The sequence below is a fragment of the Gadus macrocephalus genome, chromosome 1 (assembly GCF_031168955.1).
Source record: "Gadus macrocephalus chromosome 1, ASM3116895v1".
NCBI lineage: Eukaryota > Metazoa > Chordata > Actinopteri > Gadiformes > Gadidae > Gadus > Gadus macrocephalus.
The window spans coordinates 23,793,872-23,820,931 of NC_082382.1; the positions used below are offsets into that span (position 1 = coordinate 23,793,872).

At 44.0% G+C, this 27,060-nt stretch overlaps 2 protein-coding genes across 4 annotated transcripts in view; one reads left to right on the plus strand and one right to left on the minus strand.

Annotated features, from left to right (window-relative positions):
• Positions 1-1,380: 1,380 nt before the first annotated feature.
• The window catches only part of tti1 (TELO2 interacting protein 1), a 38,550-nt gene continuing 12,870 nt past the window's right edge, over positions 1,381-27,060 (minus strand). The window contains exons 13-14 of one of the 3 annotated variants that reach the window (XM_060053345.1): positions 25,765-25,852; positions 24,690-25,294 (exon numbers count right to left, since the gene is read on the minus strand). In XM_060053345.1, the coding sequence (XP_059909328.1) occupies positions 25,063-25,294; positions 25,765-25,852 (320 nt within the window). In that variant the 3' untranslated portion in view covers positions 24,690-25,062. Of the gene's footprint in view, positions 1,863-15,644; positions 15,752-24,689; positions 25,295-25,764; positions 25,853-27,060 lie in introns of those variants that run through there. The other 2 variants (XM_060053365.1, XM_060053356.1) reach the window with 2 other exon arrangements.
• On the plus strand, positions 5,073-6,448 carry LOC132458988 (natural killer cells antigen CD94-like). Its single transcript, XM_060053402.1, has one exon. The coding sequence runs from the start codon at positions 5,187-5,189 to the stop codon at positions 5,931-5,933; it is 747 nt and encodes a 248-aa protein (XP_059909385.1). The 5' UTR covers positions 5,073-5,186; the 3' UTR covers positions 5,934-6,448.

A 27,060-nucleotide genomic window follows, 5' to 3' on the forward strand; every position in this document is an offset into this window, starting at 1 on the left:
GTGTCCTCCAAGTCTCTGAGAATAGGAACACTGGCCAGAAACTTTGATTCCTACCGATCTGGCCAGTGATGTTACTTCTGTGCCACTACCTTCAGAAAATGAAAGACATTTATAAATCATAAATTTTTTATATTGGAATGTATCTTTACTTTGGTACCATGTAACCATCCCTCCAGGACCTGCACAGCTCCAGGGCTCTGAGGCGGGCAGGCAGGAATATGGCCGACCCCTCCCATCCTGGTCACAGTCTATTTGGAACTCTACCCTCTGGCAGGAGGCTGCGGTCCATCAGGACCAAAACCTCCCGCCACTTGAACAGTTTCTTCCCCTGTTCAGTTGGCTTCCTTAACAGGTCCCAGGATCACCACCCCCACTGACTGACACTGACTCTGGCACTCATACCCATCACCAATTTGTAAATTCTTATACACTTTTAAGTATCTTTTACTTTGTTTTTTACTTTATTCTATTTTATCCTATTTTTAATTGATCACTTATGTCCTTGCTTGTTTATATTGTGTTATATATATATCACTGTTTGTTCATTGTTATTGTCTCCATGTATGCACCTTATTCACCAAGCCAAATTCCTGGTTGGTGTAAAACCCTTCTTGGCAATTAAATCCTTCCTGATTCTGATTCTGATGTAGTGTGATCACTTTAAATTTTCTACTTATTCTACTGTGTTCAGATAAAACAGTAGACTTGTGTCTTGGTGTGTGAATAGGCTTGTAGGGCTGCACTCTTTTGTTTGACTTTTTGACTGTTTTAGCGGCTCCAGGAGACTGATTTTAAAAGCTGTACAAGTCTGACCCCTAGTGGTCAAACAAGACTTCGCTTCAGAAATGCGAGATGCTCAGCTTTGCGTAACTAAAGGAATACTTTTGAAGGTACACACATGCATTCGCACTTATTCAGAGTAAATTACGTTGAATTTGAGATTTCTTTTATTTTTCCAAAGGGTCAAAATATATTGATGAACATTAAAAAAATAAAAAAAGTAAATATACTACGGCTATAATCCTATGATCCGTAAATCAAGTGTCTATTCTCTGTAGTGAATTCGGTCCTTTTTTCTAAAGTTCTTCAGCAATATGTTTTGTTCATATTTTATTATTTGGATTTCGTTTGGAGTGGTCTGTTTGAACTGATACCTATTTTACAATTGGGACTGATGAATAAAAAAATTATGTTTCCGATCAAGCAATGTTTCATCCGCAACATTTCTTACTCCAGTATTTGCTGGAGTAAGAAATTGCTTTTGCATTTTCACGAAAAATGTAAAACAGCTTTTGAATGTTTGTTCCATGTTTATTAACAATCTTAAAACATTCAGATGTTAGTTTTTAATTGACTGTTTGTTCTCTTCAGACAGAGGAAAAAGTTCTGCTATTGGACTCATTCCTCAGTAAATTAGGAGACTTTGTGGTATGGTAACACATCATTTATATCCAGGTATCTGATCACTACATTGTGTGTCGAGGTCACATGCTGTTATCTGTTGACTGCTGATTGGTTGATTGATCAGCTACCCATTTGCTGGAAAACTGCAATCTGGCCACAGTGGTCCCACTAGACTCCACAGCCCAAGTGAAGGTAGAGCACCGCTTTTCTGTGTGTGTGTGTGTGTGTGTGTGTGTGTGTGTGTGTGTGTGTGTGTGTGTGTGTGTGTGTGTGTGTGTGTGTGTGTGTGTGTGTATGCGTGTGTGTGTGTGTGTGTGTGTGTGTAGAATGAATCTGTGTGGAGTGAATCTGTTGACTTTAGCGCTGCTACCTTAGACACGCCTCCTGAAGGCTGATTGGTTGTCTACAGCTCAGGTAGGGAAGGCAGGCATCACAGACAGCATCCAGGTCAGCCTCACCTGAAACACAGAGCAATAAAGAAGCGTGTATTAAGATATTTGTGTGTATGGGGGCGGGGCTAGTCTAGTAGGTAGGGTGTCCAAAGGGTCCGGGTTCGATCCCAGAGGTCCTCCGTTCTCTCTCCAGGATGATGGCTGCTAATTGTAGGAGTAGGACCCAGAGAGGGATATGTATCAATTATCTTTAAGGAGCTTAGTTTGCTCCTGGGAATCCCGTCTGACCACACTTTACACTCAAGAACACAAAACGCAGCTTGCAGAGTTTCTTTAGAAATGACAAAGTCTTGTTTGACCACGTGGGGGCAGACTTGTACAGCATGTAAAGTCGGGCTGTGGGAGCAGAACCACGAGCCCAATAGCAGAATACAAGTCTGCTGTTCTGTTATCTGCCCACCAGATGCCAGGACAGCTTTGAACAGACACCAATGTTGCCAGAAGTATTTGTTAGTCGTGTTTGGCAAAGGAGCAGTAGGCATTTGTGGAGTGTGTGTGGATGATGGCTGGTTGAGGCAGCCCCACCTGGCCCGAGTCAGACTGATTGAACGCTGGGGCTGGGTGGGACAGTACATCAGTTCTGCATCGAGTAATCAATGCGGGCAGGTTAAACCAGCCATCACCACAACACTCAAGGAGATCTGCTGCATGGCAACATGGAGCACCAGGTCATGCCACCTAGATGGTGGGTAACATCGTCCTCGCTCCAGTCCTCATGATTGTTATAGATGATGGTTGTTATAATCTGTAGATTGGTGGAGTGTTGCATTGTTTTTGTTAATGCAATATTGCTGCAAAATGATTAAGTAAAATATATAAAATGAGTCTTGACATTCAGGCAGCTATCTGTAAAGTAAATAGTTCTACAAAACCTCCAGGACTGCTTTATGACTGAAGCAGACCGTTGCTGGACAAAATACAACCATTAAATCTTTTACATTTCTTATTGGTTTGCGTGTTTCATCTAAATCTAGCCTACTGCTCCTTTTAAGAACTAGAAAATGCATTTCCTGCCCAAAACGTGGTCGTGATGTAGTGCAAAGTGAGGTTGAAACTTTTCGGGAAAAAAAAAAAAGTTTTCGGGAATCCATATAGCTAAAGAAGTAAAGAAGAAAAGAACAGGGGGATTTGTGACAAGAAAATAATAAAATGATAGTTGCCCACATTTCTTTGTGCCTATGTTGTACATGTACCTCTTCACTCTGCTATTTTGTTTCACACTCTTTGGGTTCCTTCATTGGATAAGAGCTGTGATTGGCTGCAAGGTGTTCCTTAAAAGGAGATGACATGAATACTTCACTTTTTGTTTGTCCCCACAACGGTTCGAAGATCACCCTTCAGAAAAGGAAATGGACATTTAGAACGGTTAAAGTGAGTGAAAAGAAACCACAGACTTTCTGTGAGAAAACAAAGGTGAGCAACTCGTCTCAAACACTATTCACAATAGTCACAACAATGGAACAACGTACCGGCAACGTTCAACAGGATGTTCAATGTTCAATCATACATATACCGTATGTTTAAATAATTACCGAACATTGAATAATATCTCACTCAAAACAAATTGTATATTAAACCCTCATTTGAAATGATCTGACCTTTTATATTAACTTTAAACATTTATTTTGGCATCGGCCTTTGGCAAAGATATGAATTTCAACCATGTCTTCATGTACTTTTGGATCGCTTTAAAGTAAGAAGAAGAATCTGAAGATTGCCGAAATGACAGGCTGTCATACAAAACACACAGAAGGGCCAAGCACTCATAGGGGTAAGAGGATAGGATAAACTCTCAGAAAATAATTAAGACCAGAACATGGCTGAGGTGATTCACACCAGACCCAGCATGAGCAGATCTGGTGGTTGTGGACAGTAAAGAGGAGATTGACTTCATTAGAAGCTACAACTCATACTTCTGTCTCGGAGCGACGGATGAGGCCACGTGCTGAAGGGATGTGGAGATGGGTTGATGGGACCGTCCTGTCACTGGATAAACCCTCCTGGAGCGGAGGGAAACCTGAAGGTGGTGTGGACAATAACTGCCTCAAGGTAGCGAGGGTCTTGGGGAAGAATCAAGATAAACGGCCATCTGAGAGAGAGAACAGGGGGCTTTGTGAAAAGAAAATAATAAAATGTTTGTTGAAAACATTTCTCTGTGCCTATTTTGTACATGTACCTCATTACTCTGTCAAGGAGACGACATGAATACTTCACTGGTCACTGCAGGAGCTGTACGTAGGTGCTGCTCATGTTACCATGTCACCATGTTGCTCGTGTTATCATGTCACCCAAGTGGGTGCTACATATTGGTGGTGGTTAGTGAGGTCCCCCCTTCACTTTAGGCGTCTTTGAGTGTTATTAATTATTATTATTCTTCATGTTTAACCTCTGTTTTCCTTTTATTCCTAGTCTGTTTTACATAGTTTTGAATGATGACTATATGCTCTGTAAGGTGACCTTGGGTGTCTTGAAAGGCGCCTCTAAATTAAATGTATTATTATTATTATTATTATTACTTTATTTTTGTTCAATGTTTCCACAGTTGCTCTTGGTGTTAGAGGTTGAGGTTAGGAGGTAACGAATCAGACAGCCATTGACTGGTTTTCAGTTGCCGCAAACCACACTAGTTCTCTATCTAGGGCTGCCTTTGTTCCCTCAACAGTGTGAAGATCACCCTTCAAAAAAGAAAAATGGATCTTTATAACGGATGTGTTGTAGATGTAAACTAATCATTTTATTTTTCATGTTTAATTGTATCTTGACTTTGATACCATGTAGTGTGATCAATCAAAAACACTTGTATATTAATCATTTGCACTTGAACGGTTTTGGCGGCTCCACATTGAACTGATCTTTGATTTGCTTTTGTGTTGAAGCTTTCTGTGGCCAAACCACTATTCTTTTAATTGCAGTTTTGCCCTGAACTTTTCCTTTTATATATATATAAATCAATGGGACCAAACATTAAATAATATCTAACTCGAAATAAATTGTATATCAAACCCAAATTTTAAATCATGGAATCTTTTATATTAAATTTAAAATTGTATTTTAGCATTTGCCTGTGACAAAGATATTTGCTTCAAACATGTCTTCATGTACATTTTGATCGCTTTGAAGAAGGTCGAATAATCTGAACATTAGTGAAATTACCCTAAGTGATGCTACAGACGTACCTCTGCACACAGTCAAAAGTAACTTGTGGTTATAGACTTCCTGTTTGAAGTTGCCAGACTTTGACATGCTGTCATACAAAACACACAGAAGGGCCAAGCACTCAAAGGGGTAAGAGGAAACGATAAACTCTCTGAAAACACTTTAGACCACAACATGGCTGAGGCGATTCACCCCCGACCCAACGTGACGACCGAGGTCAGGACCACACGAGGAGAGGGAGAGGAGAGGATAGTGGACATCTTGGTTTGCCCTGAGAGCCTCAGAGATCAACAGCAGGACTACGTGGGGACGGAGGAGTCCTCAAAGTCTCTGGGAACAGGAAGAAGTCACGCTGTGAGCCCTCCTTGGTGTCCGACCAGGGCTGTGGTGGTGCTTCTGGGCCTGCTGTCGGTTATCCTGCTGGCTAGACTGCTGGGGCTGGCAGTGCAACACAAGAACGACATGGCCCAGGTTCTCCTTACGCTGAAGAACTTAACAGAACAGAGAGACGCACTGCTTTGTCAAGAGGACTGCCCAAATGCTTGGGATAAGTTTCGTTGTAAATGCTACAGGATTTCCACTGAGTGGCTATCCTGGAATGAGAGCAGGGAGTTCTGCGTTTCCCAAGGAGCAGATCTGCTGGTGGTGGACAATAAAGAGGAGATGGACTTCATTAGCAAGGCCACCTCATACCACGACTTCTGGCTCGGAGCAACAGATGAGGCCAGAGAAGGGATGTGGAGATGGGTTGATGGGACCGTCCTGTCACTGGATAACCCCTCCTGGAGCAGAGGGGGACCTGTTGGTGGTGAGGACCAGAACTGCTTAGTGAGGGTATCGGATCCTAACCAATTGAAATGGGCAGATGCGAGCTGTAAAGAACAGAGCCGGGGGGTTTGTGAACAAAATGTACTAAAATGATTGATTAAAAGATTTCTTTATGAATATTTTTGACATGTTAATGCCGACATATATCGGCTGTTTCTTTTCATACATGTTGGGTGCCTTCATTCGATAAGGGCTGTCATTGGCTGCAAGTTGTTAAAAGGAGATGAGATGCAATGGTCACTGCAGGAGCTGTACATAGATGCTTCTCTTGTGAATTTATTTTTTTCAATGTTTCCACAGTTGCTCTTGGTGCTTGAGGCTGAGTTAGGAGGCAAAGAGTTAGACAGCCATTTGCTGGTTTTCAGTTGCCGCAAACCACACTAGTTCCCTCTAGGGCTGCCTTTGTCCCCTCGACAGTGTGAAGATCACCATTAAAAAAAAGAAATGGATCCTTATAACGGATGTGTTGTAGATGTAAACTAATCATTTTATTTTTTATGTTTAATTGTATCTTGACTTTGATACCATGTTACCATGTAAAACTTGTATATTAATCATTTGCACTTGAACGGTTTTAGCGGCTCCACATTGAACTGATCTCTGATCTGCTTTTGTGTTGAAGCTTTCTGTGGCCAATCCACTATTTTTTCAGCTTCCATTCTTTTAATTGCAGTTTTGCCCTGAACGTTTCCTTTTAAGAATATAAATCAATGGGACCAAATATTTAAAATATCTAACTCGAAATAAATTGTATATTAAACCCAAATTGTAACCTTTTATATAAAATTTAAAATTGTATTTTATCATTGGCCTGTGACAAAGATACGTGCTTCAAACATGTCTTCATGTACATTTTGATTGCTTTGAAGCAGGTAAAATAATCAGAACATTAGTGAAATGACCCTAAGTGATGCTGCAGACGTACCACTGCACCCAGTCGAAAGTAACATGTGGTTATAGACTTCCTGTTTGAAGTTGTCCCACTTTGACGTGCTGTCATACAAAACACACAGAGAGACCAACAACTGACAGAGGTAGGACGATAAGATTAACTCTGTGAAAACACTTTAGACCAGAACATGTCTGAAGCGATCGAACATGATGACGAAGGCCAGGTCTACACAAGGAGAGATAGAGGAGAGGATAGTGGAGGATAGTGGATACGCTAGCCTGGAGAGCCTCAGAGATCAACAGCAGCACTCTGTGGGGACAGAGGAGTCCTCCAAGACTCTGGGAACAGGAAGAAGTCAGCGGCCGGACGCTGTGAGCCCTCCTTGGTGTCCGATTGCCCATGATAATCTGAACGCCTTTTACCGGCAGGTTATGACGTACCCCGACTTTGAAAATTCCACTGACCAAATCAGATTTTAAATGTACCAGGTGCAAGGGGACTGGCACAAACCCCATCTCTATGCCCTGAACCAAAACACTGGAACCACAGAATTAATCACCTGACAATGGCACTACATCAGAGAGGATAAACGACTGGGCCGCCCCAGTGTCTCGGAGAATCTGAACCTTTTGCTGGTCCTTTGGATCACCGGTCAGTGACACGAGACCACTCAAAATGAATGGTTTGTAGCTGGGGTCAGGAAGGTCAGACACGCACACATTCGGCATAACTGCCACAGAGCGAGAAACTGCACTTTCTCAATCAATCCAACCCCCTTTGGTTGTTGAACGGGCTGTGGATGATTTCTCATACGAAGCTGACAGTCAGCAATTAAATGGCCAAGTTCCTGACAATAAAAACACTCCCGTGCCTCCCTAGAGAGTAAAGGAAGCGAAACTGACTTGCGAAACTGAGTGGTGGGAGAGGTAGAGAACACATGAGCGGGGTTGTAGGTCAGTACAAACTCGTCCGCTAATACAGCTGCCTGGGACAGTGACATCACTTTTTGTTCATTCAGGTATGTTACTATTCGTTCGGATATACTATTCTTAAATTCCTCCAGCAGGACTAATTCTCGAAGAGTGGAAAAATCTGTAGTTTTACCATAACACATGTTGCTGTTGCACTGACTGGGAGAACAACAAAGCATGGCACAACAGCAAACTAAGTGTTTAAGCGGGCTGTGAACGGGTCCCTCGATTCAAGGGACCAAGAAGTAGATAGCTCCGATCACTCCAATACAATGGCGTGAGACCTACAGAGAACGAGAGGGGAGACACAGGAAAACAACCACACACGTAACACTGTCCTTCTCAACAATCCCTGATCTCACTAAAAGGATAGCGGCACGAAATCAAGGGATATTTCGAACAGAATTTTTTTTGAGATTAATCGCGAGTTAACTATGGCGTTAATGTGATTAATCGCGATAACATATTTGAATCGCTTGACAGCACTAATTTAAACATGTCTTCATGCACATTTTGATCGCTTTGAAGCAAGTAGAATAATCTGAACATAACTGAAATTGCCCTAAATCATGCTGCGGACGTTCCACTGACACACAGTGTCTCTATAAGCAGAAGTAGAAAGTAGCATGTGGTCAAAAACTTCCTGTTTCATCAAAGTTGCTCTTAAGACTTTGACATGCTGTCATACAAAACACACAGAAGGGCCAAGCACTCATAGGGGTAAGAGGATAAGATAAACTCTCTGAAAACACTTTATACCAGAATATGGCTGAAGTGATTTACACCAGACCCAACATGATTTCCAAGGGAAGGACCACACGAGGAGAGAGAGAGGAGAGGATAGTGGACATCGTGGTTTGTCCCGAGAGCCTCAGAGATCAACAGCAGGACTATGTGGGGACAGAGGAGTCCTCCAAGTCTCTGGGAACAGGAAGAAGTCAGCGGCCGGACGCTGTGATCGCTACCAAGTGTCAGATCTGGGCAGTGGTGGTGCTTCTGGGCCTGTTGTCTGTGGTAATGCTGGCCAGACTGATTGGGTTGGCCGTGCAACACAAGAAGACTGTGAGCACGGACAGAGGCGTGGAGCAACTTCTCCAAAGGCTGAAGAACGTAACAGAACAGAGAGACTCACTGCTCCGTCAACAGTACTGTCCAATGGGTTGGGATACGTTTGGTTTGAAATGTTACCGGATTTCCAACGTGTTGGGATCCTGGAATAAGAGCAGGGAGTTCTGTTTTTCCCAAGGAGCAGATCTGGTGGTGGTGGACAGTAAAGAGGAGATGGACTTCATCAGCAGGTACGACTCATACTTCTGGTTCGGAGCGACAGATGCGGCCGGTGAAGGGATGTGGAGATGGGTTGATGGGACCGTCCTGTCACTGGATAACCCCTCCTGGAGCAGAGGGGGACCTCAAGGTGGTGGGGACAGTAACTGCTTATTGAGGGCCTACGAGCTGAACCAATTCAAATGGACAGATGACAGCTGTGATACCATAACATTGGGGCTTTGTGAACAAAATGTAATAAAATGATTGATGAATACATTTCTTAATGGCAACATACTGTACATCAGCTGTTTTGTTTCATACTTGATGGGTTCCTTCATTCAATAAGAGCTGTGATTGGCTGCAAGTTGTTCCTTAAAGGGAGATGAGATGCACTGGTCACTGCAGGAGATGTACATAGATGCTTTTTCAATGTATCCACTGATGCTCTTGGTGTTAGAGGCTGAGGTTAGGAGGTAAAGGTTGGTTTTCAGCTGCTGCAAACCAGACTAGTTCTCTATCTAGGGCTGCCTTTGTCCCCTCAACGATGTGAAGATCACCATTTACAAAATGGAATTGTCATTTATAACATGTGTGTTCAAAGCAGATGTTTTAAACTAGATTATTTTTTTAATTTAATTAGTTTAGTTATTTGCTTATTATTAACAAATTGTATATGAAACAATATTTGAAATCCTCTTATTCTTTTTATCTGTCGAAAATAAATATTTTAAGGTGCTGTGTTTGTTCTCTTCAAACAGAAACCAATTCCAACTCGTTTCTAAGAGGATATCAGTGCATAAACATGGTAACACATCATTGATATTCAGGTATCTGATCACAATTGATGTTGGAGCGACTAATACAAATTTTATTTTCACATTTCAGCTTTATTGCAATAAACTACATTGTGTCCTTGAGCAAGTGTCTTCATTTTATCTCCTTAAGTGTTGTCTCCTTCTTCGTAACACTTTGCAGCCAGCTCCAACATGTGGCTATCAAATGGAGGAAACAAATTACGGAACAAAATAACCACATCCTGAGAGGCATGAAAATTAAGACGATTTTTGTAGAGTGACATAAACAAATGTCATTGTTTGACTGACATAAGGTCCATGGAACTCAGAGCCCTCAGGCCTGTTGTAAAGTCCATTGGTTCTGCTCACAGACACCCGTCATCTTGAGGCCCTTCTCCTCATCGTCTGACTGTTATTTATGTCATTTGGTTTCCATTCTCCATCTGTTCACCACATGTCCTGGACCTTTTCCCCACACTCACAGATCCTGCCACTTCCATCTGCAATCACTTCCTTCCCCTCACCTGTGCATCCTCTTCAGTCCAACACCTGCACCTCATTCCCCCATCAGTCTCTCCCTGTATGACCAGTTCACCTCCTTTGCTCCCTTGTCGGTTTGTTGTATTCGTCATGCCCCCTACTCTACACTCTCTACACCAATGACTGCACCCCAGCAATACCATCATTAAGTTTGCGGATGATACAACAGTGGTGGGGCTCATCTCCGGTGGGGATGAGACTGCATATAGGGAGGAGGTCCAAAGACTGTCTATGGTGTGCGGAGAACAACCTCATCCTCAACACCTCAAAGACCAAAGAGCTGATCATTGATTATAGGAGGAATAAGCCAGACATTCAGCCCATCTATATGAACGGGGAGAGCGTGGAGAGAGTCTCGGACTTCAGGTTCCTGGGCATGCACATTCAGCAGGACCTGACCTGGACAATAAACACCAAGGCGCTTATGAAAAAGGCCCAACAGAGACTGTATCTCCTAAGGATCCTCAGGAAGAACAATCTTCAGGAGAAAATGCTGATGACCTTTTATCGCTGCACCATTGAGACTGTCCTAAGCTACGGCATCTCGATGTGGTTTGCCAGTTGCACTGCAGCTGAGAGGAAAGCGCTCCAGAGGGTCATAAAAACGGCACAAAAAGTCATTGGATGTCCTCTTCTCTCTCTTGAGGATGTCTACAGACACTGCCTCAGGAGAGCTCATAGCATCCTGAGAGACTCATCCCACCCAGCACATAACCTGTTTGAACTGTTGCCCTCTGGGAGGCGCTACAGGGCAATCAGATCAAAAACAAATAGGCTTAAAAACAGTTTCTACCCTAGAGCTGTTATTTCTCTAAATAATGCAGAATTATAAATTATTGCATTATTATACCAATCAAAATTGGCTGACATTTTAAACGATATATATTTGTTTGAGTTCTTTAAAATTCTATATACATTTTTAAAAAATAACCCTTTTTCTCATTTAGTTTCAATTTCGTTGCACTTTGTGCAATGACAATGAAGAGATTCTGATTCTGATTCTGAAAATCTTTTTTGTTAAATCTCCCCGAGATCTCGTCTGCTTTTGGGTCCTATCTCTTTTGTTCCTGCGGCAAGAACTGATTGTGACAGTTCCAGTGGCGGCTGGTGGAATTTATTTGAGGGGGGGCTGAACGTTTGCATTCCAAACCCCTGTAGGGGGGTCTGGGGGCATCCTCCCCCACCAGATTTTTTGTGATTTTCACAAACAAACGAAGCATTCTGGTGCATTCTGACTAAGGCTGGGGGTAAACGATTATTTATCAAACGATTAATCGGGCGATTATTTTATCGATTAGTCGACTAATCTAATGACTAATTGGACGATTATCTATTTTTCTGTTGCTTGATTAATAAAAACCATAATGTATCTCAAATAAATACCAAAAAAATCGTAATATACTTTATTTAATACGGAACCCGTAAAGGGACATGACATTTTTTTGTGCGCAAGAGAGTAGCAGAGGTGATACGTTCCCTCCAGGTCCGATGCTCTCTCGGGGGCATGACCCTTCACTTTGACCGACAGTGAGTCTGCTTATAGGTCGGAATATGATGGAATGAAGCGGCCACCGATTCTTGACAGGCTGGGTACTTTATTCTTACACACAACCGGACTCGTTCATGACTTCACTAGACTGACACGCACGCTATCGCTCGCTCTCCTCGCTCGTCCACCTACTCGCTGACGACACACACACACACACACACACACACACACACACACACACACACACACACACACACACACACACACACACACACACACACACACACACACACACACACACACACACACACACACACACACACACTGCCAGTGATATGCGCACGATATTTCCCCATGCTCATGAGATACTTTCTCGTGCGCACGAGATACTTTCTCATGCGCACGAGATACTTTCTCATGCGCACGAGATACTTTCTCATGCGCACGAGATACTCTCCAATGCGCACGAGATACTTTCTCGTTTGAGATGCTCCAACATTGCTGTCGTGCTCTTGTGATATGCTCCATTTGGCAAAAACTCAATCTGGCAAAGAGTGCAAATCACAACACCTTTCCGAAGTATTTCCATACCTTTGATGATTTCGTGCGCGGACATTTTCCTTTATTGTGACTTTCATCCATTTCTCCGTCGAAAATCGTCGACGGAGAAATTTGACGTCGATGAATTTTTGACGTCGACGTCATCGACGCGTCGACATCATCGACGCGTCGCTACAGCTCTAATTCTGAAAAAATAGTAAGGGCAAAAAAATAACATTTACTTACAAAGACGAATTGGGCCATCCTCCCCCACAAGATTTTTTGTGATTTTCACAAACAAACGAAGCATTCTGACAAAATAGTAAAGGCAAAAAAATAACATTTACTTACAAAGACGAATGGGGTCAGGGAACTAAGTTTTAAGTTAATTTTTTTATCAGCAACATTAAGAGATATATGCAGATACATCAACAATAACTTTGAATTACACACAAGGTAACGTTCTCTCTCTCTGTGTGTGTGTGTGAGTGAGAGAGAGCGATAGAGATAATGGGTGAGTGTGTTACGGCCAAGTAACTGTGTAATTGTGTTGGTAAACGTCACTCATAAATATATCTACAGTCTGCATTAGTATGCATTTAGACAAATACAATGACATAGGAATTCCACAAAATTCATGTAAACGTGCAAACTTTTGTGTGTGGTTGTTGAAGACACACTTAAGGCATGATACCAACATAGGTTTGCAGAGGACTACATACAGTACAATATGCACACTGAAGGCCTGATGCCACCATAGGTTTGCAGAGGACTATATACAGTGTGTACACTGAATAGGTTTGCAAAGGACTATAGACAATATGAACACTGAAGGCCTGAAGCAACCATAGGTTTGCAGAGAACTATTTACAGTATGCACACTGAATAGGTGTTCAGAGGACTACCGTACTACGGCTATAATCCTATGATCCGTAAATAGAGTGTCTATTCTCTGTAGTGAATTTGGTCCTTTTTTCTAAAGTTCTTCAGCAATATGTTTTGTTCATATTTTATTATTTGGATTTCGTTTGGACTGGTCCGTTTGAACTGATACATATTTTACTATTGGGACTGATGAATAAAAAAATTATGTTTCCGATCGAGCAATGTTTCATCCGCAACATTTCTTACTCCAGTATTTGCTGGAGTAAAAAAATGCTTTTGCATTTTCACGAAAAATGTAAAACAGCTTTTGAATGTATGTTCCATGTTTATTAACAATCTTAAAACATTCAGATGTTAGTTTTTAATTTACTGTTTTTTTCTCTTCAGACAGAGGAAAAGGTTCTGCTATTGAACTCATTCCTCAGTAAATTAGGAGACTTTGTTGTATGGTAACACATCATTGATATCCAGGTATCTGATCACTACATTGTGTCGAGGTCACATGCTGTTATGTGTTGACTGCTGATTGGTTGATTGATCAGCTACCCATTTGCTGGAAAACTGCAATCTGGCAACAGTGGTCCCACTAGACTCCACAGCCCAAGTGAAGGTAGAGAACCCCGTTTTTCAGTGTGTGTGTGTGTGTGTGTGTGTGTGTGTGTGTGTGTGGAGAGAGAATCTGTGTGGAGTGAATCTGTTGACTTTAGCACTTCTACCTTAGACACGCCTCCTGAAGGCTGATTGGTTGTCTACAGCTCAGGTAGGGAAGGCAGGCATCACAGACAGCATCCAGGTCAGCCTCACATGAAACACAGAGCAATAAAGACGTGTGTATTAATATTTTTGTGTACATGGGGGCGGGGCTAGTCTAGTAGGTAAGGTGTCCAAAGGGTCCGGGTTCGATCCCAGAGGTCCTCTGCTTCTCTCTCCAGGATGATGTAAGTCTTGTTTGACCACATGGGGGCAGACTTGTATAGTTGTTATTTGAAGACACAAGTGTTATTTGTTAAACATTTGAACGAAGTTTAACAGATAGAAATTGACCAGTTGAAATGTAAGCTTATTAATAGTGGATTATTATAAATTGTTTGATGTTGTAAAAGTTGTAGCGCACGATTCCAAGATAATATGAACTTTTAAAAATGGAAAGACTCAAGGTGAATGGAGTCTCTGGGTGAAAAACTGTGGAAGGAGAAGGGTCCCAAAACTTGAAGAGAATTAGAAAGGAAGAAAGAAAGACACGGCCTAAAAACAATAGTTGAGCGCTGTTTGCAGACCGAGCTTGATCTCCACCTCCAGCAGCACCAAGAGGAACGGTGGAAGATAAAACAACAGAATGACATCGATAAACTGATCCTGAAGTGAAGAATGTATGGATGTTATCTCCTTGAGTGTTGGCTCCTTCTTAACACAAGATGGAGTCAGGCCTGCTAGGCCCAGCTCCTCTCCTCAACCCTCCCCCAGCTCCAGAAGGGAGTCAGGCCTGCTAGGCCCAGCTCCTCTCCTCAACCCTCCCCCAGCTCCAGAAGGGAGTCAGGCCTGCTAGGCCCAGCTCCTCTCCTCAACCCTCCCCCAGCTCCAGAAGGGAGTCAGGCCTGCTAGGCCCAGCTCCTCTCCTCAACCCTCCCCCAGCTCCAGAAGGGAGTCAGGCCTGCTAGGCCCAGCTCCTCTCCTCAGCCCTCCCCCAGCTCCAGAAGGGAGTCAGGCCTGCTAGGCCCAGCTCCTCTCCTCAACCCTCCCCCAGCTCCAGAAGGGAGTCAGGCCGGCTAGGCCCAGCTCCTCTCCTCAACCCTCCCCCAGCTCCAGAAGGGAGTCAGGCCGGCTAGGCCCAGCTCCTCTCCTCAACCCTCCCCCAGCTCCAGAAGCGAGTCAGGCCTGCTAGGCCCAGCTCATCGCCTCAGCCGGTGAGATCAATACATTTACATAATCTTCACTTTTCCTTCTTCGTCAATCTTTATGCAATGCATTGGTGTTGTACAATCTCATTATTATTGGTCACTTCATGGCTCTTTTCATATAGTTTGCTCTTGTTTAAACATTGAAATATGTTTAAACAAAAAAAACCTGATATATACTTACAGCCCTGTTAATTTATGAAAAGCTGAACACATGATCAGTGATTTGAACCAATTACCCGCTGTGTCTTGGTGCTGCACCTTGTCACCTGGTGTCAGGATCCCAGTTGGGTTTCATGGATTAATGTTTCACCCATCGTGCTCATTTAGCTTGAATCCAAAATGTATTGACCCTCATCTAAATTTTGGCTGAATTACTTTGCAAGACGAAGTGAATCACATGCAGACCATGAGATTCAATGTGTGTGTGTGTGTGTGTGTGTGTGTGTGTGTGTGTGTGTGTGTGTGTGTGTGTGTGTGTGTGTGTGTGTGTGTGTGTGTGTGTGTGTGTGTGTGTGTAGTGAATCTGTGGACTGTAGCGCTGCTACCGTAGACACGCCTCCTGAGGGCTGATTGGTTGTCTACAGCTCAGGTAGGGAAGGCAGGCATCACAGACAGCATCCAGGTCAGCCTCACCTGAAACAGGTGTTCTGTTATCTGCCCACCAGATGCCGAAACAGCTTTGAACAATCACCAAAGGACCAAGTTGCAAAATCTGAAGTAGGCCCTCCTAGGGGTCCTATCAGGGCTGTGGTGGTGCTTCTGGGACTGCTGTCTGTTGTCCTGCTTGATGGACTGATTGGGTTTGCAGTGAAATTCAAGACCGACGTGAGGAAGAACGACAAAAGGTTTTTAAATTGCTTTTGGACGGAAGGCTTCTGTTGCCACTCCACAGTTTCTTCAATAATATCTTACTCTAAACAAATTGTCTATTGAACCCACAAATAATATTATCTAACATTGAATATTAAATTTACATTTTTATTTTAGCATTGGACTATAACAAAGATATGTGTTTCAAAACATGTCTTCATGTACATTTTGATTGCTTTAAAGTAAGAAGAATAATTCTAACATTACGGAAATTACCCTCAGTGATGCTGCAGTCGTACCACGGACACAGTCTCTATAAGCAGAAGTGGAAAGTACCATGTGGTTAAAGACTTCCTCTTGGGTCAAAGTTGCTCTTAAGACTTTGACATGCTGTCATACAAAACACACAGAAGGGCCAAGCACTCATAGGGGTAAGAGGAAACGTTAAACTCTCTGAAAACACTTTAGACCAGAACATGGCTGAGGCGATTCACCCCCCGACCCAACATGATGACGGAGGTCAGGACCACACGAGGAGAGGGAGAGGAGAGGATAGTGGACATCTTGGTTTGTCCTGAGAGCCTCGGAGATCAACAGCAGGACTCTGTGGGGACAGAGGAGTCCTCCAAGTCTCTGGCAACAGGAAGAAGTCTGCGGCCGGACGCTGTGAGCCCTACCAAGTGTCAGATCTGGGCAGTGATGGTGCTTCTGGGCCTGCTGTCTGTGGTAATGCTGGCTAGACTGATTGGGTTGGCAGTGCAACACAAGAAGACTGCAAGCATGGAAAGAGACATGGAGCAACTTCTCCTAACGCTGAAGGATTTGACAGAACAGAGAGACTCACTGCTTTGTAAACAGTGCCGTCCAGATGGTTGGATGAAGTTTGGTTGTAAATGTTACAAGGCTTCCGACACGTATCTATCCTGGAATAAGAGCAGGGAGTTCTGTGTTTCCCGCGGAGCAGATCTGGTGGTTGTGGACAGTAAAAAGGAGATGGACTTCATTAGCGGGTGCAACTCGTACTTCTGGATCGGAGCGACAGATGAGGCCGTTGAAGGGACGTGGAGATGGGTTGATGGGACCGTCCTGTCACTGGATGACCCCACCTGGAGTAGAGGGGGACCTCAAGGTGGTGAAGACAGGAACTGCTTAAGGAAGGTCTGGGAGCAGAACCAATATAAATGGACAGATGAGAGCTGTGAATCCACAAGCTTTGTGGGGCTTTGTGAACAAAATTTAATGCAATGAATTATTTTGGCCTTCTCTGTACACGTGCCTCTTCACTTGATTCCAACATACATCGGCTTCTTTGTTTCATACATGTTTGGTTCCTTCATTCGATAAGAGCTGTGATTGGCTGCAAGTTGTTCATTTAAAGGAGATGAGATGCACTGCTCACTGCAGGAGATGTACAACGTTGTACATAGATGCTGTTCTTGTTACTCCTTGTAAAAAAAATTCAATGTTTCCACAGTTGCTCTTGGTCCTAGAGGCTGAGATTAGGAGGTAAAGAGTCAGACAGTCATTAACTGGTATTCAGCTGCTGTAAACCACACTCGTTCGCTATCTAGGGCTGCCTTTGTCCCCTCAACGATGTATAGATCACCCTTCAAAAAATTGAAATGTCATTCATAACAGATGTGTTAAAAGCAGATGTTGTAAACTATATTCATTTTTATATTGAATTAGCCTCGTTTTTTGCTTCTGTTTCGGGTAAAATCCATCACGAAAAATGTTGTACCATCTTTTGAATGTTGTCCCCACTCTTAACCCAGTTCACTATCCTTTTTATTCACCTAAAATGGCAATATTTTAAGGTGCTGCGTTTGTTCTCTTCAAACAGAAACAAGTTCCTCCTCATTTCTAAGTAAATTAGGATATCAGTGTATAACCATGGTAACACATCATTGATATCCAGATATCAACTGTATTGCAATAAACTACATTGTGTCCTTGAGCAAGTGTCTTCATGTTATCTTGTTAAGTGTTGTCTCCTTCTGAACACTTTGCAGCCAGCTCCAACATGTGTCTATCAAATGGAGGAAACAAATTACGGAACAAAATAACCACATCCTGAGAGGGATGAAAAAGAAGACGATTTTTGTAGAGTGACATAAACAAATGTCAGTGTTTGACTGACATAAGGTCCATGGACCTCAGAGCCCTCAGGTCCGTTGTAAAGTCCATTGGTTCTGCTCACAGACACCCGTCATCTTGAGGCCCTTCTCCTCATCCTCTCACTCTGTTATTTATGTCATTTGGTTTCCATTCTCCATCTGTTCACCACATGTCCTGGTCCTTTTCCCCGCACTCACAGATCCTGCCACTTCCATCTGCAATCACTTCCTTCCCCTCACCTGTGCATCCTCTTCAGTCCTCCACCTGCACCTCATTCCCTCATCAGTCTCCCCCTGTATGACCAGTTCACCTCCTTTGCTCCCTTGTCGGTTTGTTGTATTCGTCATGTCTCTTTCTCCTTGTTACTCTCTTGTGATTAGTCCCTGATATGCCAGTTAATGTAACTGAGGTTTTTGGGTTCTTAGTTAAAAGACCCTTGTGAAGGAGAGGGACACCACCTTCAGGTCTGGAGATGTGGTACATTACAGCGCTGCCAGAACCTGCCTGAAGAGAGGCATCAGGGAGGCCAAGGCAGCATACAAGAGGAAGATTGAGGACCACTTCAGCAGCAACAACTCACGGCAGGTGTGGCAGGGGGTCCAACACATCACAAACTACAAGTCCAGCAACCTCACCGTAACCAACAGTGATGCCTCGCTATCTGAGGAACTAAACTGCTTCTTTGCCCGCTTCGAGGCTGAGACACTGGAGGTGGCCCCATCACATCCACCAGCCCCCAGCAACGACATATTCACGGTGCAGGCACATGAGGTGAGGCGCACGGTCACTACGGGCAGTGAATCCTAGGAAAGCTGCTGGACCGGATGGTGTGACGGGGAGAGTGCTGAGAGACTGCGCTGACCAACTGGCTGATGTCTGCACTGATATATTCAACCAGTCCCTGTCCCAGTGCAAGATCCCACCCTGCCTGAAGTCCTCCACAATCATTCCTCTACCAAAAAAGACTACCGTCAGCAGCCTCAACGACTACCGGCCGGTGGCCCTTACACCAGTCATCATGAAGTGTTTCGAGAAACTAGTCCGGAGCCACATCACGACAAGCCTGCCAACCACTTCTGACCCCCACCAGTTTGCATACAGAGCAAAACAGGTCTACAGAGGACGCCATAGCCACCGCGCTCCACACCACGCTGCAACACGTGGAACATCAGGGGAGCTACGCCAGGCTGCTCTTCATAGACTTCAGCTCTCCCTTCAATACCATCATACCAAACAGACTTCTCACCAAACTAATGGACTTGGGTCTTTCACAACCCATCTGTTATTGGATCACAGACTTTCTGACAGAGCGCTCCCAGAGAGTTAGAGTAGGTGCCCATCTTTCCTCTGCACTTAGCATCAGCACCGGCTCCCCACAGGGCTGCGTGCTGAGCCCCCTACTCTACACTCTCTACACCAATGACTGCATCCCCAGCCACCCCAGCAATACCATCATTAAGTTTGCGGATGATACAACAGTGGTGGGGCTCATCTCCGGTGGGGATGAGACTGCATATAGGGAGGAGGTCCAAAGACTGTCTATTGTGTGCGGAGAACAACCTCATCCTCAACACCTCAAAGACCAAAGAGCTGATCATTGATGATAGGAGGAATAAGCCAGACATTCAGCCCATCTATATGAACGGGGAGAGCGTGGAGAGAGTCTCGGACTTCAGGTTCCTGGGCATGCACATTCAGCAGGACCTGACCTGGACAATAAACACCAAGGCGCTTATGAAAAAGGCCCAACAGAGACTGTGGCCCCGTCCACACGAAGCCGATTTCATGGCGAAACCGCAAAGGTCTTGTACGGTTCGGCCTTCCGTCCACACGAAGCCGGCGAATCCGCTGACCGAAACCGCAAACTTCTGAAACCACCCTCGGAGGTGGTTTCAAATCTATCCGGTTTCGTTTTGGTTTCGTGTGGACGCCTGAAACCGTCTGAAACCGCAAACCATGACATCATCGCCCCACCCCTCGAACGCCTAGCCAATGGCTCTTAAGCCCGCGGAGTCTCAGAAATCACAACAAAAAAGATGATGGCGGACTACAAGCTTGTAATCGTTCTGCAGCATATCATGTCCCTTGTTGGGTTGCTAAGCCATTATTTATTGAGAATCTAGTTCGCCATCGTAGAAGAGCTGTTTGTTTGTGTTGTTAGTGGTTCGGGGGGCAGCCTTTATGCGCATGCTCGCCTCTTCTTCTTCTGGATTTGTGTACCAGAAGCAGCGCCCCTTATGGGCCTGGAATGTTTACTACAGCGTTTCTACAGATCTATCCGGTTTCGCTTGGCTTCGTCTTTACGGAGATACTTCGAAACCGGATAGATCGAAACCGTAACGGTTTCGCCCGTTTCGGCTTCGTGTGGACGGGGCCTGTATCTCCTAAGGATCCTCAGGAAGAACAATCTTCAGGAGAAAATGCTGATGACCTTTTATCGCTGCACCATTGAGACTGTCCTAAGCTACGGCATCTCGATGTGGTTTGCCAGTTGCACTGCAGCTGAGAGGAAAGCGCTCCAGAGGGTCATAAAAACGGCACAAAAAGTCATTGGATGTCCTCTTCGCTCTCTTGAGGATGTCTACAGACACTGCCTCAGGAGAGCTCATAGCATCCTGAGAGACTCATCCCACCCAGCACATAACCTGTTTGAACTGTTGCCCTCTGGGAGGCGCTACAGGGCAATCAGATCAAAAACAAATAGGCTTAAAAACAGTTTCTACCCTAGAGCTGTTATTTCTCTAAATAATGCAGAATTATAAATTATTGCATTATTATACCAATCAAAATTGGCTGACATTTTAAACGATATATATTTGTTTGAGTTCTTTACAATTATATATACATTTTTAGAAAATAACCCTTTTTCTCATTTAGTTTCAATTTCGTTGCACTTTGTGCAATGACAATAAAGAGATTCTGATTCTGATTCTGATAAGCTTTTTTGTTAAATCTCCCCGAGATCTCGTCTGCTTTTGGGTCCTATCTCTTTTGTTCCTGCGGCAAGAACTGATTGTGACAGTTGCGGCTGGTGGAATTTATTTGAGGGGGGGCTGAACGTTTGCATTCCAAACCCCTGTAGGGGGGTCTGGGGGCATCCTCCCCCACCAGATTTTTTGTGATTTTCACAAACAAACGAAGCATTCTGGTGCATTCTGACAAAATAGTAAAGGCAAAAAAATAACATTTACTTACAAAGACGAATGGGGCCATTCTCCCCCACAAGATTTTTTGTGATTTTCACAAACAAACGAAGCATTCTGACAAAATAGTAAAGGCAAAAAAATAACATTTACTTGCAAAGACGAATGGGGCCAGGGAACTAAGTTTTAAGTTAATTTTTTGCCTTGTAGAAATCAGCAACATTAAGAGATATATGCAGATACATCAACAATAACTTTGACTTACACACAAGGTAACGTTCTCTCTCTCTGTGTGTGTGAGTGAGAGAGAGAGAGATAGAGATAATGGCTGAGTCACGTGTGTTACGGCCAAGTAACTGTGTAATTGTGTTGGTAAACGTCACTCATAAATATATCTACAGTCTGCATTAGTATGCATTTAGACAAATACAATGAAATATGAATTCCACAAAATTCATGTAAATGTGCAAACTTTTGTGTGTGGTTGTTGAAGACACACTTAAGGCATGATACCAACATAGGTTTGCAGAGGACTACATACAGTACAATATGCACACTGAAGGCCTGATGCCACCATAGGTTTGCAGAGGACTATATACAGTGTGTACACTGAATAGGTTTGCAAAGGACTATAGACAATATGAACACTGAAGGCCTGAAGCAACCATAGGTTTGCAGAGAACTATTTACAGTATGCACACTGAATAGGTTTTCAGAGGACTATATACAATATGCACACTGAAGGCCTGATGCCACCATGTTTGCAGAGAGCTATATACAGTATGTACTGAATAGCTTTGCAGAGGACTATATACAATATGCACAATGAAGGCCTGGTCCCACCATAGGTTTGCAGATAACTATATACAGTACACTTGAAAGGGGTGGGGGGAGGTTGTGAGGGTCTGCAACCAGTGTCCATCTCAAGGGAAATACATATAGGCTAGTGGAATAAATAGAAGTTGCTTACCTCTAGCATGGCTAGCTTCACAGTTGTTCATATGCACTCTTGCTCGCTTGTGTTTTTTTAATCCGTTCTGACAGATGTTTCAGGTCTGTCATCTCAAGGGAAATACATATAGGCTAGTGGAATAAATAGAAGTTGCTTACCTCTAGCATGGCTAGCTTCACAGTTGTTCATATGCACTCTTGCTCGCTTGTGTTTTTTTAATCCGTTCTGACAGATGTTTCAGGTCTGTCAACCCTGTCCGTGTCCACAAACTATCACTCGCACTTGTTTTAAAAAGTATACAAGGAAAGCAAAAAAATTGCATTGGCATACCCACAGCTAGTTAGCCAAGCCTGAACCAAACTCTGGAAAAACTTCTCTTGTAGGCTCTATCCTTTTCTCTTGCTTGTTGGGTCATGTTCACTTCTGGCTTATCTGCTCCGATTTCTTTTACTTGAAATTTTTCTGCAAATGTTCTTCTTTCGAAGGGATTCTTAAGCAAAGACTTAACTGAATTTGGGGCTAGCTGAACTCACAGGGAAACAGTGGTAGCAGTACTCAAAGTCGCCATCTTGCTGATCTCTGAGGTAATAGCAAATTATGTACTTTTCTGCCTAGCAACGGGGGAACCATTGGCTAATAATTCAGGCATGTGGGGCTGAGCGAAAAGCGCCCCACGGAAGACATCTACTTCACCAAGATGAACGTTGAACATGTCAGTGAATGAAGATTTAATCATGGGGGATTCTAAAGATATTCTAAAGTAAATGCATTATTCGAATGCAATTAAAATAGATTAATTCTCAAAATGAGAAGATTATTAAAATATATATATATAAATATATTTAAAAAAGAAAAGATGGCCGGTCGGCGGGAGGGCGGCACCCCAGCGCCCTCTATAGGCGAGCCGCCACTGGACAGTTCTGGTTCTTGTAACCTGTGTTCCTCAATCATCCACAAGCTCCAGGATAGAGTCAGGCCTGCTAGGCCCAGCTCATCTCCTCAACCTGTTAGATAGATCTATAAACATTATTGATCATTTCTCTCTAGATTCTCTGTTATACATTTTGCCTTTTGAAGGTAACGGAGTTTGAATTTTTAGATTTTGCATAATATTTGCATAATTTACTAAATAAGCAGAAAAGGGATTCTGTTCGGACTTGTTGTCTTTAAACAGACATTGAAAAGATATTTTATTTGCGTTGGGCTAACAAAGAAAGATTTATATAATCCCAGCCAGTATTTCTTCAGATTGAATTATTATAATTGCAATGTTTGGTTGTAACTTTTTTATTATGTCAATCTTTTTTTTTCTATCGTGAACATCAAATAGATGTCTATATTTAATCCCGTCACTCCATAGCCTACTGTCCACTGACGGCGCGACTGCATGGAATAAAGCATCTGTCCAACATGTGTCAAGAACATAATATTTTTATGTGACACTGTAAACGCATAATCAAATGTCAATTAAATCCCATGTGTGGAAAACCAAGCCACACTCCTCATCACAATCGTTGTCCGTTACTCTTGATGCTTTTCATGACAAATCAGGCATTAAAAAGGGGTTATGTTCAAGAACATTTTACGTGGGTGATTACAAACTGATTATCCAAGGTGTTCTCGGTCAGTCTTATTACCGTAACCCTATAAATGCAGAGGTGAGCGCCGTGGTAATGCTGCACCATGGCACTTCTGGCGGACCATGCAAATGGCAGGATTCGGAGGGAGAGGGTATTTAGGGACCATAACGATTTATTGGTAGGCTACATACAAATATGTAACTATGTCTTTTTTATTCTGGGACTGTGCGCTCCGTGCTACTGACAGAGTTCACTGCTGCAGCAACATGTTGCCACTCAATCTGCTTTTTGTTGTTGGCGATCCCAATCCCGTGACCGCCGAACAAAACTACCTTTCGGGCCTTCATCTCACCCACAAGTGTCTCCACTTCAACCTCCGTGAAATTTCGCTTTTTTGCTTTTCTCAGTACTTCTGCCATTGTTTCCGACAAGACATACAACTTGCATCTGAGTCTGTTTTATATGCAGATCGAATTCATGAGGTTATTTGCATTGACCATTTATGGTTAAAAAGGGGCGTGTACAGGGCGGAACGTGAAGCTGATTCAGCTGCGCACACTTGTAGGCACTCTGATTTATAAAGCAAAGATTGCGTACGGTGTGCGTACGCAGGGTTTTATAAATCGGAATATCTTTTGGCGCACGCAAACCTTGGCTTCTGGGAGTACGCACATTTTTTAGTAACACAGTTTTATAAATGAGACCCCTGGACTGTTGAACTGTTGAACTTTTGAACTGCTGTTGCATCAGTACATAGTGTAGCGACTACCTTGTTGAAACAGGATATAGCTTTACCGCAACGACGCACAAGGCTGCATATGCACACACACGCCAGCTGGTGACTAGCGAGTGGTGACTATATAAAGCGCACCCAGGACACTCGTTACTCGCTCTCTTCCCTTCCTTTATTCAGATCTAGCTTATTGTAACACTGCCGCGTATGCTTATCAACAACAAATCCTAAAACATTAAGATTGAATGTTTTAATGGCCCGTGTTTGTTCTCCTCAAACAGAGGAACAAGTTAATCTATTGAGCTACTTCCTCAGTAAATTAGGATATCACAGAGTATAAACATGGTAACACATCATTGATATCCAGGTATCTCATCACAAGTGAGGTCAGATACTCATTTAAAATTCATATTTTGCTCTTCAATGCGATAAATGACGTTGTGTCCTTGAGCAAGTGTCTTCAGAGCAGCAGGTCACTGGCGTGTCTTTAAAACCACAGCAGCAGTTCCACCGCACCAGTTTGACCAGTCGGTCCCGTGACGACCTGACGGAACAGCCCAGCATGCGTCCACATCAGGCCTCGTCTGATTGGCTCGTCCACCTGCCCATCATCCCAGAGAGCCGGGGCTCTGGGAGCCAGGGGCCCCGAAGGCGTCCCTCAGCAGCTGGTCCAGGTTGTGTGTGTACTGGTCCCGGGGGGGGCCCGGCCCCGCCCCCGCCCCGCCCGGTAGGAGGGGCTGGAGGTGGGGAGGAGGCGGGGCGTGGGGGAGGGCAGCGTGCAGCTGGCTCAGCGTCAGCCAGAAGGCGTCCGGGTCCACCTGGATCAGGTGACGGAACACGCTGGAGGAGGAGGAAGGGGAGGAGTCAGCAGCACGCCCAGGCACCCCCTGGTGTCAGGGTCTCCGTAGGATTCATGGATTCATGTTTCACCCTTCGTGATCATTCAGCTTGAATCCAACATTTATTGACCCAATTTTTGGCTGATTTACAATAAGAAGTGAATCACATGCAGGCCATAAGATTCACTATTTTATGTGAATCTTACGGTTCAATTCGGATACGGGGTCAGGTGAGAGCTCTCTAGCCAGTTGCACACATTACTCAAGTTATTTTGCAGCTTGCGCTTTGTCTTTAGTGTGAACATATAGTGCAGCACCATCCGCATATAGTTGGCAGGTAACTTGCCAAGTCATTTATGAATAAGCTAAATAAAAGAGGTCCTAGAATTTAACCTTGTGTGTGTGTTTGTGGAGAGAATCTGTGAAGAATGAATCTGTGTGGAGTGAATCTGTTGACTTTAGCGCTGCTACCTTAGACACGCCTCCTGAAGGCTGATTGGTTGTCTACAGCTCAGGTAGGGAAGGCAGGCATCACAGACAGCATCTAGGTCAGCCTCACCTGAAACACAGAGCAATAAAGACGTGTGTGTTAATATATTTGTGTGTATGGCTGCTAAATGTAGGAGTAGGAACCAGAGAGGGAAATGTATCAATTAACTTTAAGGAGCTTAGTTTGCTCTTGGGAATCCCATCTGGCCACACTGTACACTCAAGAACACAAAACGCAGACTGGAAGATGGTCCCTTAATAAATTAAATATAAAGCGAAATAAAACAAATCATATTATACAGTAAAACAGACACACACTGATGGCGCATTTCCACTGCAGGGTGCGGAACGGATCGGATCGCAAAGGTGCGGGTCGGATCGCGTTTCCACCGCCAAAAGTGGGCGTGACCCGGACTTTGCCGTACCCGTTCCGACCCCATTCTAGGGACTCCTCCGTTGCGGTACCCAAAACGAGACCAGACGCCTGAAAGGGTACCCTGGAATTCTAGCTACACCCCCCCCCGTTGATTGGTCGACAGAATCGTCACTTCCGGGTGACACGGGGATAAAAACAAACAAACAGTAGCCTCGAGGTATTATTCTTTACAATTAACATGTCGCGTAAAAAGCTTGCTTGGGCGAACAAGGAGGTGGAGACGTTCGTCTGCATTCTTGCGGAGGAAGACGTTGTTTACGATGTTTACGTAGCTGCCGCCGCGATTGACATCCGGCCTACCACCAAGGGTACTGTCGGCAGTGGAAACGCGACCTCGGAACTGAGCTGGGCTATACTGCCCCCTCCCTACCGCCCCTTTGCGATCCGATCCGTTCCGCACCCTGCAGTGGAAACGCGGCATGAGTAAAACATCATAATATACATAATAGACAAGGTTAACAGATCAGCGTCAGTGGAAAAAATTATAAATTATCCCAGCTAGTGACCACATTTATTTTCTAAAAGCCATTTATTTTGATGTTTGGAAACTGAGGTGAGAGTTGGTAGTTCGCGTATTGCACTTGGTATGGAGTTCCAGGTATTCGTTGCTCCATAGGAAAGAATTTCTACGTAGAGTGCCTCTACGTAGAAATCATCTACGTAGAGGCACTCCTGCCGCGCCTGGTCAATCTGCCCGCGCGAGCGCTTCAAGGAAGGAAACCAATCACAACGGAGTTGGGTTGGCAGGAGGGGGGCGAGGGGGCGGAGAAGGACGAAACGGAGAGTTGACAGAGAATGCTGAAAGCGCCCAGATGAGAGGAAGAGTTTCCCGAAAATCGACA